The sequence below is a fragment of the Marmota monax genome, unplaced genomic scaffold (assembly GCF_021218885.2).
Source record: "Marmota monax isolate L192 unplaced genomic scaffold, Marmota_monax_Labrador192_F-V1.1 WCK01_AAM20220418_F8-fsc00035, whole genome shotgun sequence".
In the NCBI taxonomy this organism is placed as follows: domain Eukaryota; kingdom Metazoa; phylum Chordata; class Mammalia; order Rodentia; family Sciuridae; genus Marmota; species Marmota monax.
The window spans coordinates 10,219,048-10,233,588 of record NW_026691961.1 but is presented as its reverse complement, the minus strand read 5'-3'; the positions used below and the strand labels follow the sequence as shown (position 1 = coordinate 10,233,588).

At 49.8% G+C, this 14,541-nt stretch overlaps 1 protein-coding gene across 5 annotated transcripts in view; it reads left to right on the top strand.

Moving 5' to 3' along the window:
- The first annotated feature begins 1,015 nt into the window (after positions 1-1,015).
- Nlrc3 (NLR family CARD domain containing 3) overlaps positions 1,016-14,541 on the top strand; it is a 29,102-nt gene continuing 15,576 nt past the window's right edge. For 4 of the 5 annotated variants that reach the window (XR_006851600.2, XR_009226817.1, XM_046443988.2 and 1 more), the window contains exons 1-4: positions 1,016-1,272; positions 12,093-12,154; positions 12,384-12,585; positions 12,668-14,417. Coding sequence is in view for 3 of the 5 variants with exons in the window: in XM_046443988.2 (XP_046299944.1) it covers positions 12,408-12,585; positions 12,668-14,417 (1,928 nt within the window). In the remaining 2 variants the exon portion in view is untranslated. Of the gene's footprint in view, positions 1,273-12,092; positions 12,155-12,226; positions 12,288-12,383; positions 12,586-12,667; positions 14,418-14,541 lie in introns of all 5 variants that reach the window. The other variant, XM_046443978.2, reaches the window with a different exon arrangement.

Sequence of the window (14,541 nt, the reverse complement as noted above, 5' to 3'; positions counted from 1 at the left end):
GCATCCTGTGGGCGGCTTGGCTTCAGCTTTTGCTGCACCCCAGGGCCGAGGCGCAGCCACCAGTTCTGGGCTCTGCCTGCCTGGAGGCTCACGGGCTTCTGGGGGCCCAAAGTCGCATCCTCTCAGCACCAGGCACATCGCTGGGTGCTCAGAAAGCACTACTGGAAAGGAGCGGGGGAGGCAGACAGAGGGTGTCATGAAACCCAGTTCCCCCTCCATCACCTGGAGAACCAGCGGAGAACTGGTGCGTGCCCTGCCCCCGCGACAAGCTGCTGTGTGCACCTGACTCACTGCTCTGCGCCACAGCCATTGCTGGCTCCAGCTTGCTTGTTGAGGAAATGCAGTCCCCAAGGCCCCCATCCCTCACCTTGTCACCGATTTCCCTCGGTGTCCACGTGTTAAGTGGCTGGCTCCCTGTCAGAGGAAGATGTTCCGCATCTTTCCTTTTTGTAAGTTTTCTCAGGATGTTCACTCTGGGCCACGGTTCCTCCCTCCCACGCCCTTCCCTGCCGGGACCCACCACCTGGGGGTTCTGCCTGCAGGCCTGGGTGATCCCTGCCATGAACAGCCACATTCTGCAGTTTCAAGGTGCAGGGGACCTGGCGTCAGGGGCTCCTGAACTCACAGATATTGTGGGGTCCAGCTAGTCTGAAGGTGCCTGTGGAGTGACAGAAGGGGGAGAGAAAGGGAGGATTCACTACAGGTGGGAGGAGTCCAGCCCCAGAGGTCTTGGCACCCAGGCACTGACCTTCCCCACCACCTGCCATCTGTTGATGGCCTGTCTCCCTTTTTGGCGGGAGGAAGGGACATGAGGACAGCTTTGACACTGTACCACTTTCTGCCAAGCACAGTCTGCAGGGATACTTGGTCCCAGAATCAAGGCTCCAGTGTCACTCCCTGCTCTTAGACTTGTGGGGTGATGACAAAGCGAGGTGAGCCCGAGGCAAACCCAGCTCATTGATCTGTGTGAGACTGTTGGCTTTTGAAATCAGACAGGAAGGAAGGCCGAGGTGGAGCCTGGCGGCACAGGAAGAGGTGAGCAGCCAGGGCCGCAGTGACAGGTGACGGCACGCATTAAGCTTCCCGGATCCCTTCTGACCAGGCTTCCTCAGCCTCAGACAGAGCCCAAGGACTCGGATAGCCTGCCACAGGGATACCCAGGGCCTCCCACCGCTGCCCAGCACTGGGGCAGGGCAAAACCCAGTGGCAAGGAGATGGAGCTCCCCGGCTCCCCATTCTTGTCATCTCTGGAGCAGCAGCTTGGCCCAGGAGGTAAGCAGAGTCCAGGCCACCTCAGTGAGGGGCAGACGAGGCGGGCGGGGGGGGGCAGCTAGCAGGAAGGACGGTAACTTTTTATTCTTTTTTTTTTTTTTATGTACTGAGGATTGAACCCAGGAGTGGTCTACCATTGAGCTACAATCCCCAACACTTTTTATGTTTTACTTTAAGACGGGGTCTTGCTAAGTGGCTGAGGCTGGCCTCGAACTTGTAATTCTCCTGTCTCCCCTCCCAAGTCACTGGGATTTTAGGCAGAGCCACCGTGCTTTCCTGGAATGGCGACTTTTAAGGACTGAGTTACCCTGGGCATAGAGGAGTCTCCAGTTAATTTTTCCCTGAGTGCTAGGAGCTGCTGAGGCCAGACTGGTTTCAAAGTGTGAAATAAACAAACGCCCAAGGGACAGGCCCAGGGGAGGAAGCCCAGTCCCCACAGGTACCAGTGAAGGGTGGGGAGGTAGGAGGCAGCGGAGCACCCTGCAGGCTGCGCTGCTGGAAGCGTTGCTGTCCCTCCTCCCCCAGATGAGGACCCTAAGCAGCCCACCTGCTCTCTGTGCTTCAGCTCCCCACCTGCAAATGGAGGTAACACCATCAGCCCCTGCCCCAAGGGTTATGAGGTCAAGGGAGGAGATGCCCGTGGCTCTGGGTGTAGCTCATTGCTCCTGCCCCATAAATGCTGTGCTTGTGTTGGTGTGCAGCCTCTGGGCCTTTCCCAGCTGCACCCTCAGGGAAATCGACGCTTGGCATTCTGAGACACATACCCATTGAGGGCCTTCTTTGGAACAGTGCTGCCAAGCTGGGCTGGGTGGGTGCTGGCCATGCTCGGGTATTGGCTGTCAGGCCCTCCCAATTGGACAGGCTCCTGGGTCCCAGGTCCTGAGTCTCTTCCCAGTTCCCTCTCTGGAGCCGTGTGCTTCCCAGAGCCTGGAGCTCAGCTTTGACCATCCCAGGCTGCAGGTGGGGCACCCCTCTCCTGCCCAGGGGTGCTGGCTCCCAGGATCAGGCCTGCCCTCCCACTGGTGCTCCAGGGTCAGTACAGTAGGGTCTATCTGAGGACAGGTGCTACTTCCTCCTCCCTTTGGGGAGGCTTCACTCAGGGGTTAGGCAGCTGGCCATGGCGCTAGGGCCATCTCAGGAGGGCTAAAGTACTAAATTTCCAGGCCTGGGGAGGGAGAGGATTCGGAAGAGAGGCGAACCTAAGGAGCTGCGGCCAGAGACACATGGCATCCAGGCAGTGGCCAGTAAGGGAGGCTGCACCTGTCCAGGGCTGCAGGTGGGCAGAGTGGGGGCTGGCCATTCAGGAAGGGCCCAGTAGGCTCAGGTAGCACTGTAGCCCCAGGGCTGAAGTATAAGACAAAGCAGGACCCACTGGTGGAGACAGGGAGCCCAGCCAACCAGGCCTTCTCAGGGTGGAAGCTCAGATGTTGTGCCTGAGCGGCGGGGTCTGAGCCACACCAACCCCAGGGAGGTCCCTAGAACCACCCTCCCTACTCAGAGGTCAGGAGACGGGCCATGGGGACACCTGGAAGGCTCCCAAAGATGGCAGTGACCACCCCTTGTCCCTATAGCCTTGCCCTGTATGCTACAACTTGGATCCCCCCAAGACCACCCGAAGCCCATAGTCCCCAGTCTTCCCCTCTGTAACTGGGCTTGCAGGGTCCCTGCAGCTTCTCTGGAAGCCATTTACACTGGGCAGATTGCAGCATGACTGTGATGGCATCTGTGGTCTCCTGACCTCATCAGCTCAGAGGTCTGTGGGAGGCTCCAGCCCACAGAGAGGCTCTGGGGCCCTCAGGGCCTGCAGGCAGAGTCAGCCAGGTAAACGCCCTGGGGTGGGGTGGGGTTGAGATGAAGGGTTGCGGGTCCCCCTGCGCCTCCTTCTTTGTCCTTATTGGAGAAAGTGTCCACAGGGAAAAGCCAGGTCGGGGAGGCTTAGGGTCTTGTTGGAGTAGGGCCTGGGCAGAGGTGTCAGCTCAAATACAGGACGTTGTAAAATTTGAATTTCAGGTAAGCGATAATTTTTTTGTCATATATCACGAGGATTATACTTGTACTAAAAATTATTTGTTATCTGAAATTATAATTTCACAAGTGATTTCCTAATTTGGCAACCCTAGGCCTGAGGTTGGTGGGGTAAAAAAGATGTGTGGCTGATAGAGAGGGAATGTTGGCCCCCAACACAGAGGACCACAGAGGACCACAGAGGACCACAGAGGCAGGGTGCTTGCTGGGAGCCCCTTCTCAGGTGCATGCAGGTCCCGACCCTGCTCCGCATCCATGTTAGCCTGCTACTCTCTCCTGCTTTGTTCCTCCCGCCTCCCTCTGATCCAGGGGTTCTCGACTCTGGGGGTCCTGCAGGTACCTAGGGGACTTAAAATAGGTCCATGTTGGGGCCCTGCCTCACAATGGAATCCCAGGGTGGTTGGGCTTGAACAGTGGAGTGTTAAAGACAACGCTCCATAGAATGACCATGTGGTGAGCAATCCCGCCTCTGGTAACACACCCCAAAGAACTGGACACTGGGTCTCAAAAAGATGTCTGTACCCTGTGTTCACAACAGCATAATTCACATAGCCAAAAGGTAAAAACCACCCAGGTGTGCACTCCTGGACAAATGCGTAGAGAAACTGTGGTCTACCAGATACCATATCCAACCATGAAAGGGAGAGGAGCCGGCTGGACAGAGGGCTTTCCACTGAGCCAAGGCAGCGGACACAGAAGGACAGACCCATGATTCCCTGTGAAGTCCCTGAGCAGCCACACTCATAGAGATGGAAGCAGATTGGTGGGCGCCAGGGGCTGGGGAGGGGGACAAGGAGTTGTTCAGTGGGGACAAAGTTTCGGTTCTTCAAGGTGAGGGTCCTGCAGGTGGGGGTGATGGTTGCTTGACAACATGAATGTAATACATGCTACTGAACTGCATTCTTAAATGCTTAAAATGGTCAATTTTATATTATGCATATTTTGTAACAACTTAAAAACTGAATTAAAAAAATGCTCTAGATAATGTCCTTCAGAGCTGAGAAGCACTGAGCTGGGCCCTTCACCCTCCTGGCCACCATGCCATCACCAATAGCAGCAGAGTTGTCACCTGGTGGGCATACCTGAGAATCCACCCCAGGGCCACACCCTGACTGCCTGGCCTGTGAGCACAAGGGTCCCCTGGTGTCCTGGCCTGAGGCACTAATGGTCACTGCTTCCTTTTGAACTCTACTCTTTTGGATTTTTAGATAGTTGCTAGCTTAAAAATCAAGGTGTGACTTCCACATGACATGGTGAGTTCAATGGCTTTGTACACACCTATACACCTGTGGAAATACCACTCAGTACCGTAGAGGGCTCCAGTGAGAACCGTCCCCCAGGGGTAACCACTGTTTTGGCATCTTTTGTTTTAGATTGGTTTTGCCTGATTTCAAACTCCCCATAAACAGAATCCTAGATGGAGCTTTTTTTTTTTTTTTGTATGAAAATGTGAGAATCATCCACATGGGTGAAGATGTCCATAGTTCGTTCCTTTTTCTTTTCTTTTTTTTTTTTTAATGGACACAACACAATGCCTTTATTTTTACATGGTGCTGAGGATCGAACCGGGGTCCTGCCCATGCTAAGGGAGTGCTCTACTACTGAGCCACAATCCTAGCCCAGTTCGTCCCTTTTTCATTGCTATATAGTATTTGATAGTACGAACATACCCCAGGTGATTGTGGGTGAAAACTGGTTGGTCCTACTACTTGGGGAGGTTATGAATGAAGCTATTAAGAACGCCTGGTGGGGGGCTGGGGATATGTTTCAAGTAGTAGCGCACTTGCCTGGCAAGCATGAGGCACTGGGTTTGATCCTCAGCACCACATAAAAATAAAATAAAGATATTGTGTCCACCAAAAGCTTAAAAATAAATATTAAAAAAAAAGAAAGCCTGGTGGGCTGGGGCAGGGGCTCAGTGGCAGAGCGCTTGCCTAGCATGTGTGAGGCCCTGGGTATTGATCCACAGCACCACATATAAATAAGTAAATAAAATAAAGGTATTTAAATAAATAAATAAAGGTATTGTGTCTATCTATAACAAAATATTTTTAAAAAGAGAATGTGTGGTAACTGTTTCTTGGCAGTCATAAATGCTCATTTCTGTTGGGTTTCAGGAGGAGAACTGCTGGGCCAGAGAGAATACGCATCTTGTTTTTGTTTTGTTTTGGTGCCAGGGATTGAACCCAGGGCACCAAAACAGACACATTCCCAGCCCTTTCTTTGTACTTTATTTAGAGACAAGGTCTGGTTAAGTTGCTTAGGGCCTTGCTAAATTGCTGAGGCTAGCTTTGAACTCGAGATCCTCCTGCCTCAGCCTCTTGAGTAGCAGGTATTACAGGCTTGTACCACCAAGCCCAGCTATAGTCCTAATTTTAATGAATTAATTCCAATATAGTTTCTAGCTTTCTTTTCTCTCTTTCTTCTTTTTTAATACTGGAGATCAAGTTCAGGGTCTTATGCATGCTGAACTATACTCCCACCCAATTTCCTTTTCCTTCTTTTTTTTTAATATTTATTTTTTTGTTGTAGTTGGACACAATATGTTTATTTATTTTATTTATTTCTATGTGGTGCTGAGGATCCAACGCAGGGCCTCACGTGTGCTAGGTGAGCGCTCTACTGCTGAGCCACAACCTCAGCCCCAATTTCCTTTTCTTTTATGGTCAGTGTTATTTGTGTTTAGTTTTTACCTAGCCCAAGTTCATAAAGACATTCTCCTACACTTTTTTTCTAAAGGATCTATTGTTTAGACTTCACATTTATGTCGATAGTCCAGCTAAAATTAATTTTTATGTACCGTGTAAGTTGGGGGTCAAGGTTTATTTTGCCCATGTGGGCATTTCATTGGCTGGCACAATATACTGCGAAGAACATCCTTTCTCACTGAATTACTGTGGTGCATTGTCATCCGCCGGGTGACCGATGTGGGTCTGCTTCTGGCTCTCGGTGCACTGCCCTGGTCTATCCGTCTACCTTGTACCCGTTCCTCACTCCTCCACAGTGCGTCTTGACACTGTCTACTGGGAGTCCTCAGCTTTGTTCGTCATTTCTCAAAATCACTTTGGAAGCTGTGGCGCACGCCTGTAATCCCAGTGGCTTGGGAGGCTGAGGCAGGAGGATTGTGAGTTCAAAGCCAGCCTCAGCAAAAGTGAGAAGCTAAGCTACTGAGTGAGACCCTGTCTACATAAAATACAAAATAGGGCTGGGTATGGGGCTCAGTGGTCCAGTGCCCTGAGTTCAATCCCTGGTACCAAATAAATAAATAAAATAAAAAAGGGCTGGGGTTGTAGCTCAGGTAGATCCTCCTCACCCTGTGTTCAATCCCCATTACCAGAAGAAAAAAATATTTTGGAAATTCTGGGGCCCTTTCCATTTCCAGCAATGTGTTAGCATCTGTTTGTCAATTTCTAGCCCCTGTTCCCCCAAAAGCCGCTGGGATTTTGATTGGGATGCCATTGAATCTATAGATCAATTTAGAGAGAATTGACCTCTTAATAATATTGAGTCCTCTAAACCATCAACTTAAAGAAGGCCCATGTCTCCATGGGTATTTTAAAGTTTCCTTTAGAAATGTTTAATATTCTGGGGCTGGGGCTGTAGCTCAGTGGTGGAGTGCTTGCCTAGCACGAGTGAGGCCCTGGGTTCCATCCTTGGCACCACATAAAGTAAATAAATAGAATAAAGGTGTTGTGAAAAAAATTCTAAAAAAAAAAAAAGGAAATGTTTGATATTTTTGATTGTCCTTGGTGGCACATGCCTGAAATCCCAGTGGCTCAGGAGGCTGGGACAGGAGGATCACAAGTTCAAAGCCAGCCTCAGCAACAACAATGCCCTAAGCAACTCAGTGAGACCCTGTCTCTAAACAAAATACAAGAAAGGGCTGGGTAGGGCCGGGGTGTGGCTCAGTGGCAGAGCACTTGCCTAGCATGTGTGAGGCACTGGGTTGGATCCTCAGCACCACATAAAAATAAAGTAAAGGTATTGTGTCCATCTATAACTTAAAAAAAAGTGCTAGGGATATGGCTCAGTGGTTGAGTACCCCTGGGTTCAATTCCCAATACCAGAAAGAAATGTTTAAGATTTTTCAGTATGCAGGTTTTATAATTTTTGTTAAATTGTTTCATAGACATTTGACTTTTATGGTATTTTTTGAGGTACTGGAGACTAAACCCAGGAGTACACTATCACTGAACTACACCCCCAACCTTTTTTATTTTAAGACAAGTTATCGCTGAGTTACTGAGACTGGCCTTTAACTTCTGATCCTCCTGCCTCAGCCTCCTGAGCAGCTGGGATTACAGGGCTGTACCACCACACCCAGCTATTTAAATGTTATTAATGAGGGGTTGGGGATATAGCTCAGTTGGTAGTGTGCTTGCCTTGCATGCACAGGCCTTGGGTTAAATCCCCAGCACCACAAAAATAAATAAGTAAATAAAAAAAATGTTGTTAATGAGCATTATTACATTTATAATTCTGCTAAACAACCTGTTTAAATTGGAGAGGGGAAGTAATGTTTGTTAGTAAAACTTAAGCGATTAAAATTCACAAAGAAACAAATTCCTTAATTCACTATCATATACTTCTTTCTACATCTTTTTCCTATAGGTGTACAAAAATCGCATCTTATCACAACTGTCTTATGCACCTTGTTTTTTTTTTTTACATACAAATATATTGAAGATTCTATAGGACTCTATTTATACAAAATTCTACAAGAGGCAGAACTATAGCAAAATAATAGACTAATGGCCACAGGCCTGAATGGGATGGGAAGAGACTGCCAAGGGGCAGAGGAAACTTTCTGGAGAAAAAAATATTTAATGTCTTGATTGTGACAATTGTTACTTAGAGGATACATTTGTCAAAACTCATCTATTGTATACTTAAAATGTGCACATTCTATTGCAAATTCACACAATAGAACATCAAACCATTTTCTGTAACGCAAGGAAGTGATTAAAACCTTTATGGTAAGAGACATTCTTCCAGTGTGACACAGGCCTTGTGCTCTGTGTGATCTCATGGTTCAGCACAGCAGAACAGGGCAGTCATTCACTTTACCAGTCCCTTCTGGGTAGATACTTACTCTTTACCCCTTCCGTTTCTTGCTTCTGCAATCAATGTTTCTGTGGTCTCCCTCCTAGTCCTGTCTTTGAACACCTGTCTGGTTATTTCTTTAGGATAAATTCCCACGTGTGGAATTTCTAGAGCAAAAGTTATTTAGTGGCACTAAATTGATGATCCACAATCAGGGCTAAGGATGGAGCTTTGTGGTAGAGCTTGCCTAGCATGCATGAGACCCCAGGCTTAATACCCAGCACTGGAAAATTAACCATAATTTTTGTAATAATTTACATTTAACACAAACTATGTATTAAGATTCCTACTACTGCCACATTCTCAATAAGGCAGCCTAGTATGTTTTCTTCTCTCTCTCTCTCTTTTTTTTTTTTTGGTACCAGGGATTGAACCAGTAACACTTAACTGCTGACCACATCCCCAGCCCTATTTTGAATTTTATTTAGAGACAGGGTCTCACCAGTTGCTTAGCACCTCAGTTTTGCTGAGGCTGCCTTTCAATTCATGATCCTCCTGCCTCAGCCTCCTGAGCAGCTGGGATTGCAGGAGTGCGCCACCTGTGAATTATATATATTTTTCTATTTCTATGTCCATTATTCTTTTTTTTTTCTAAGATGGATCTTTATCCATTAACTTGCTATTTTATTCTTTTCCTTAATTTAAAATATCTGAACAAACAAACAAAACTTCCCTCCCACATTGTTCTGCAGAGCGGGAAATTTGGAAGCATGTGATGGCTCACTGGATTTTGGAGTTGCTATGGTAACCTTGTGTCCTTACTTCTTTTTCACTATTTATTTCTTGTTGCTTGGTAAGAGTTCTTTACATATTGACAGTGATGTTCTTTCATATATTTTGTAAATATTACTCCTGGTTTATGTGTTTTTTCCAGCTTTACCTATAGCACCTATTGTTATTTGGAAATATTTTAATTATTCAATATTTTAAGTAATTTAAGGCAAATTTGTTAGTCTTTTTCTTTAAGAATTTTGGGTTTTATGACTAACTTTAAATAGCCTTTCTTGCTCAAGGACTATTTTAAGATTTTCCTCATATTCTCTTATGGAACTTTATGGTTTCATATTTTTTAAAACTCTTTAGCTCTCTAAAATTAAATTTTATATTAATGTGAACTAAAAGCTCTTACTTTTTTTTCATATGCTGGTCAATGGCCCGAATTCCATTTCTACTGATTTGAAATGCTACTTTTCTCACATTACCAAACTCCTTCATGTGTAAAGGATATACACACGTATTTTCTCCCCGACTCTCTTCTGTTCTACTGGCTCGTGCGTTTATTCTTATACCATCCCATAATCTAGATGCAAGGCTTTCTAAGAACCAGAAGTCTACCTGTGCAGCTCATGGATTGGCAGGGAGGTCTACGGACACTGATCACATCTCTCCTCCAGTGGCTCCCCCCACGCTTAGCACAAAGCCAAATGAGTGACAGTGACCTGGTCTCTGCTCCCCTCTGTCCTTGTCTCCGGCCCGAGGGTGGGCCACCTGCTCACTCACTGTGCCCCAGGAGCTCTGGCCTTTGCCTCCTCCTCGAGCACAGGACACTTGCAGTTTTCTGCCTCAAATGTTCTCTGCACGGTCGACTCCTTCCCTTCTCTGTCTTCTACAGCTTTCTCAAAGAGACCATCCCTGGCCACTGTGACTGAAGCAGCCGTGCCCGCCCCTGCCCTCCACCTCCTCCATCACAGCCCTGGTCACTGTCAGAAGCCCTGGCACTTACTTGTCTTCTTCTGTGTTCTCCACTGAGCTGCACCTGGGCTGCGATCTGTTGTCACTCTCCGTTACCCTGCCCCACATTCTCACAGGATAAGGACTTTATCTAACTTATTCAGCTTCATACCCCCGGTGCCTAGAACACACAAGAGGCCCTTAATAATTTTTTTCCTCATTGAATGAATGATGGAAATAAATCAGTGATGATATCAATATATAGTAAAAAGCTGTTCGTTCCTAATTTTTAAAGGATGTGTAAACCTCTTACAAGTGATAGAGATAATACAGCACAACACTGGGGTCAGTGCTATCTCAACTCAACCTCTTCCCACCATGTATCCTGAAACAAGTCACTTACCTCTCTGAGTCTCAGTGCCCTCATCTATAAAATGGGAAAAATAAGGGTAATGAGATTTCTCATAAGAAGTAAATTAAATAACAAAACGGTGCTCAGCAGAATGTCTGTGACGCTGTCGACTTTGATATACAGTATGGGGCATTATTTGAATGGTAATAGGAAAGCAGGGATCTTCCTCAATGGAAGAAGAAAATTAACTAGAAATCTATCATAAAAATCTGCCATGCCCAACAGTGTGGGCTAGAACCACTCCTGGTATTGCCCGGATACAGCAGGAGCACAGCACAGTGGCTGAGACCAGCACTGCTCCTGGGAAGGGGGCTGGGTGATGGAGTAAAACTGTTCAAAATTAGAGTGACAGTTTAGAAATGAATATATAAAATTATTCTTGTGAAAGAAATTTGAAAACTCAAAGAAAATGAATTGACAAATGAAAACCAATGTAAATGAATAAAATAAAGGTCCATCAACATCTTTAAAAAAAACTTTAAAAAAATACCTCTACACAAATGAGAAATTGTTGTTTGGCAAGATCTCGGTAAGAAGAAAATCCCAAGTCTTACTGAAAGGACTAAATAAAAACCTCCAGACACCCACATGAACAGTACACACTGTTGCTTGCATCAAAACCCCACCTGCGTTTAGAAGAACAAGAGTAAGGAGAGTCAATGGGATTTTGAAGCACAACGAGGGTGGCCTCACCCTGGCTAATGTTTTGGCAGTGACAACACCTGTGTCATTTAAAAAAAAAAAAAAAAAAAAATATATATATATATATATATATATATATATATATATATATATTAGTTGTAAATGGACACAATACCTTTATTTTATTTTATTTTGTGGTGCCAGGGCCTCAGGCGTGCGAGGCAAGTGCTCTGCCGCTGAGCGACAACCCCAGCCCCCACCTGGGTCATTTTTAATGAAGCAGCAATAAGTCCTGCTCTCTGCTGACCTCAAATCATGTTTTCTCTCCTAGAACCATAGATGATGGTGGCTGGTCCCCACCCCCTGAGTCCCTGGGCCCCTGCTGGAGGGACTGCTGTAGCCTTGTGTCTGGCAAGGAGGGACAGAGGGTAGGGGTGGCCTTGGAGTCCTCGGTGTCCACCTGGCTGCAGAGAGGGCCAAGCGATGCCAGAGATTGGGTCTCAGCATGGCTTTGCTTCCTGGTGCCTCTGCATCACCATCTCCTGCTGCTAGCGGAGCTGCCTGAGGGCTGGGAGCCCCGGCTTCCAAGGAGGCTTAGGAGACCAAGACAAGCAGCTGTGCCTCTGCCTCCTCCACAGATGTACCCCTGCAGAGGCTCCGCCTGCTCTGATGATGCCCTACACCCCACGACCCCACAGCCTAGTCTAGCGTGGTTCCCTCTTGGTGTCAGACATTCTGAGGCTGGACACCTGCAAAATGACCTGTACCCACAACGCAGTGTCACACAGAGCACTGTCACTGCCTGTGCTCCGCCCCCAGTCCTGGCTGCCTCTTTATCTCCCAGTCTGTAGTTCTACCATGTTAAGTAGCTGGAGTCACACAGTCCGTGTCCTTCCCACAGGACTGGGCAGGCCACTTCCTCTCTCCCTCCTTTTGAGAAAACTGCTCATAACCTTATCATTTCCAGGTCACAAATGAGGACAACAAGGTGGGGAGAGGTGACGGCAGCCTGCCCAGGTCACCCAGCTGGTAAGAGCAGATCCAGGGCCCAGGATCCATCTACCTGACCCCTGTCCCCATATGATTATTCCCACTGTCCAGGAACAAACAGCCCTTCCAGCCTCTTCCTAAAGGCCAGGCCAGTGGGCCCCCACTGGGGAAGGTGAGAGTGGATCCTGTCCCTGCCTGGGCTAGCCACCTGTTCCAGGACACTGGACAGGGGGGCAGCAGGCAGCAGGTCTGGGCCCTGTCTTCACAGCTCCGGGCTGCAATCCTGGACTCCATGAGGAAGCAGGAGGTGTGGACAGGCGGGGAGGCCAGCCAGGCCCACAGCACCGGCTCCCCAGCTGAGCAGGTGAAAGCCCTTGTGGACCTGCTGGCCTGGAAGGGCAGTCAGGGTGGTCAGACCCCTCAGGTTCCTGACAGGACACCGGACTCCCCACTGGGTCCTCGCAGCAATGGTAAGCCCCAGCCGGGAGGTGGGTGTCGGAGGGGCACACCAGGTTCTTCCCCTCACCCCCGCCCTCACCTTGTCCTCTGCAGATTCAAGGATCCGGAGGTACCGCGAGGCCCTGCTGAGCAGGATGGGAGGCGGCCCAGAGCTGAACGGCCCACCACCCCGGCTGGCCAGCCTCCTGCTGGTGGAGGGCCTGACAGACCTGCAGCTGAGAGAGCACGATTTCACACAAGTGGAAGCCACACGTGGCCAGCAGCGCCCTGCTCGGCCCATCGGGCTGGACAGGCTCTTCCTGCCTCTGTCCCGGGTGTCCATTCCACCCCGAATCTCCATCACTGTTGGGGTGGCTGGCATGGGGAAGACCACCCTGGTGAGGCACTTTGTCCGCCTCTGGGCCCAAGGGCAGGTGGGCAGGGACTTTCTGCTGGTACTGCCCTTGACCTTCCGGGATCTCAACATCCACGAGAAGCTATCTGCCGACAGACTCCTCCGCTCAGTCTTCCCAAATACTGGGGAGGCTGGCCTGGATGTGGCCACCCAAGCCAGAGTCCTCCTGGTCCTGGACGGCCTGGACGAGTGTAAAACACCTCTGGACTTCTCCAACACTGTGGCCTGCACAGACCCCAAGAAGGAGATTCAGGTGGACCATCTGATCACCAACATTGTCCGAGGCAACCTCTTTCCAAAAGTTTCTGTTTGGATCACCTCCCGTCCCAGTATGGCTGGCCAGATCCCAGGGGGCCTGGTAGACCGGATGACTGAGATCCGAGGCTTCACTGAGGAGGAGATCAAGGTGTGTTTGGAGCGGATGTTCCCTGAGGAACAGACCCTCCTGGGCCAGGTCCTGAGCCAGGTGCAGGCCGACAGGGCCCTGTATCTGATGTGCACCGTCCCAGCCTTCTGCAATCTCACGGGCGCAGCACTGGGCCACTTGTGTCGCAGCAGGCCAGCACTCCATGACGCAGAGCTGTGGCCTCCACGGACCCTGTGTGAGCTCTACTGTTGGTACTTTCAAATGGCCCTCAGCAGGGAAGGGCAGGAGAAGGGCAAGGTGAGCCCTCGGATTGAGCAGGTAGCCCATGGTGGTCGCAAGATGGTGGGGACGCTGGGCCGGCTGGCCTTCCACGGGCTGGTCAAGAGGAAGTACGTGTTTTATGAGCAAGACATGAAGGCGTTTGGTGTGGACCTCACTCTGTTGCAGGGCGCCCTGTGTAGCTGCTTTCTGCAGCGGGAGGAGACGCTGGCCTCTTCGGTGGCTTACTGTTTCACCCACCTGTCCCTGCAGGAGTTTGTGGCAGCCGTGTATTACTACAGCGCCTCCAGGAGGGCCATCTTTGACCTATTCACTGAGAGCGGCATGTCCTGGCCCAGGCTGGGCTTCCTCACGCATTTCAGGAGTGCAGCCCAACGGGCCATGCAGGCCGAGGACGGGAGACTGGACGTGTTCCTGCGCTTCCTCTCTGGCCTCTTGTCTCCAAGGGTTAATGCCCTGCTGGCTGGCTCCCTGCTGGCCCAGGGCGAGCACCAGAGCTACAGGGCCCAGGTGGCTGAGCTCCTGCAGGGGTGCCTGCACCGTGACACTGCAGTCTGTGCCCGTGCAGTCAATGTCCTGCACTGCCTGAACGAGCTGCAGCACACGGAGCTGGTCCGCAGCATGGCGGAGGCCATGGAGAGTGGGGCCCTAGCCAGGCTAACCGGCCCTGCACACCGTGCTGCCCTGGCCTATCTCCTGCAGGTGTCTGACACCTGTGCCCGGGAGGCCAACCTGTCCCTGTGCCTCAGCCAGGGTGTCCTCCAGAGCCTGCTGCCCCAGCTGCTCTACTGCCGGAGCCTCAGGTGGGCATGGGTTGTGGGCCAAGGAATGAGCAGGACTTGGAATGGTTCCTCCTTCCACTGTGTCCCCTGGGTTAGTCACCTGGTGTGCGATAACAAAGTTCCAAAACTGCACCCAGTTTTTTTT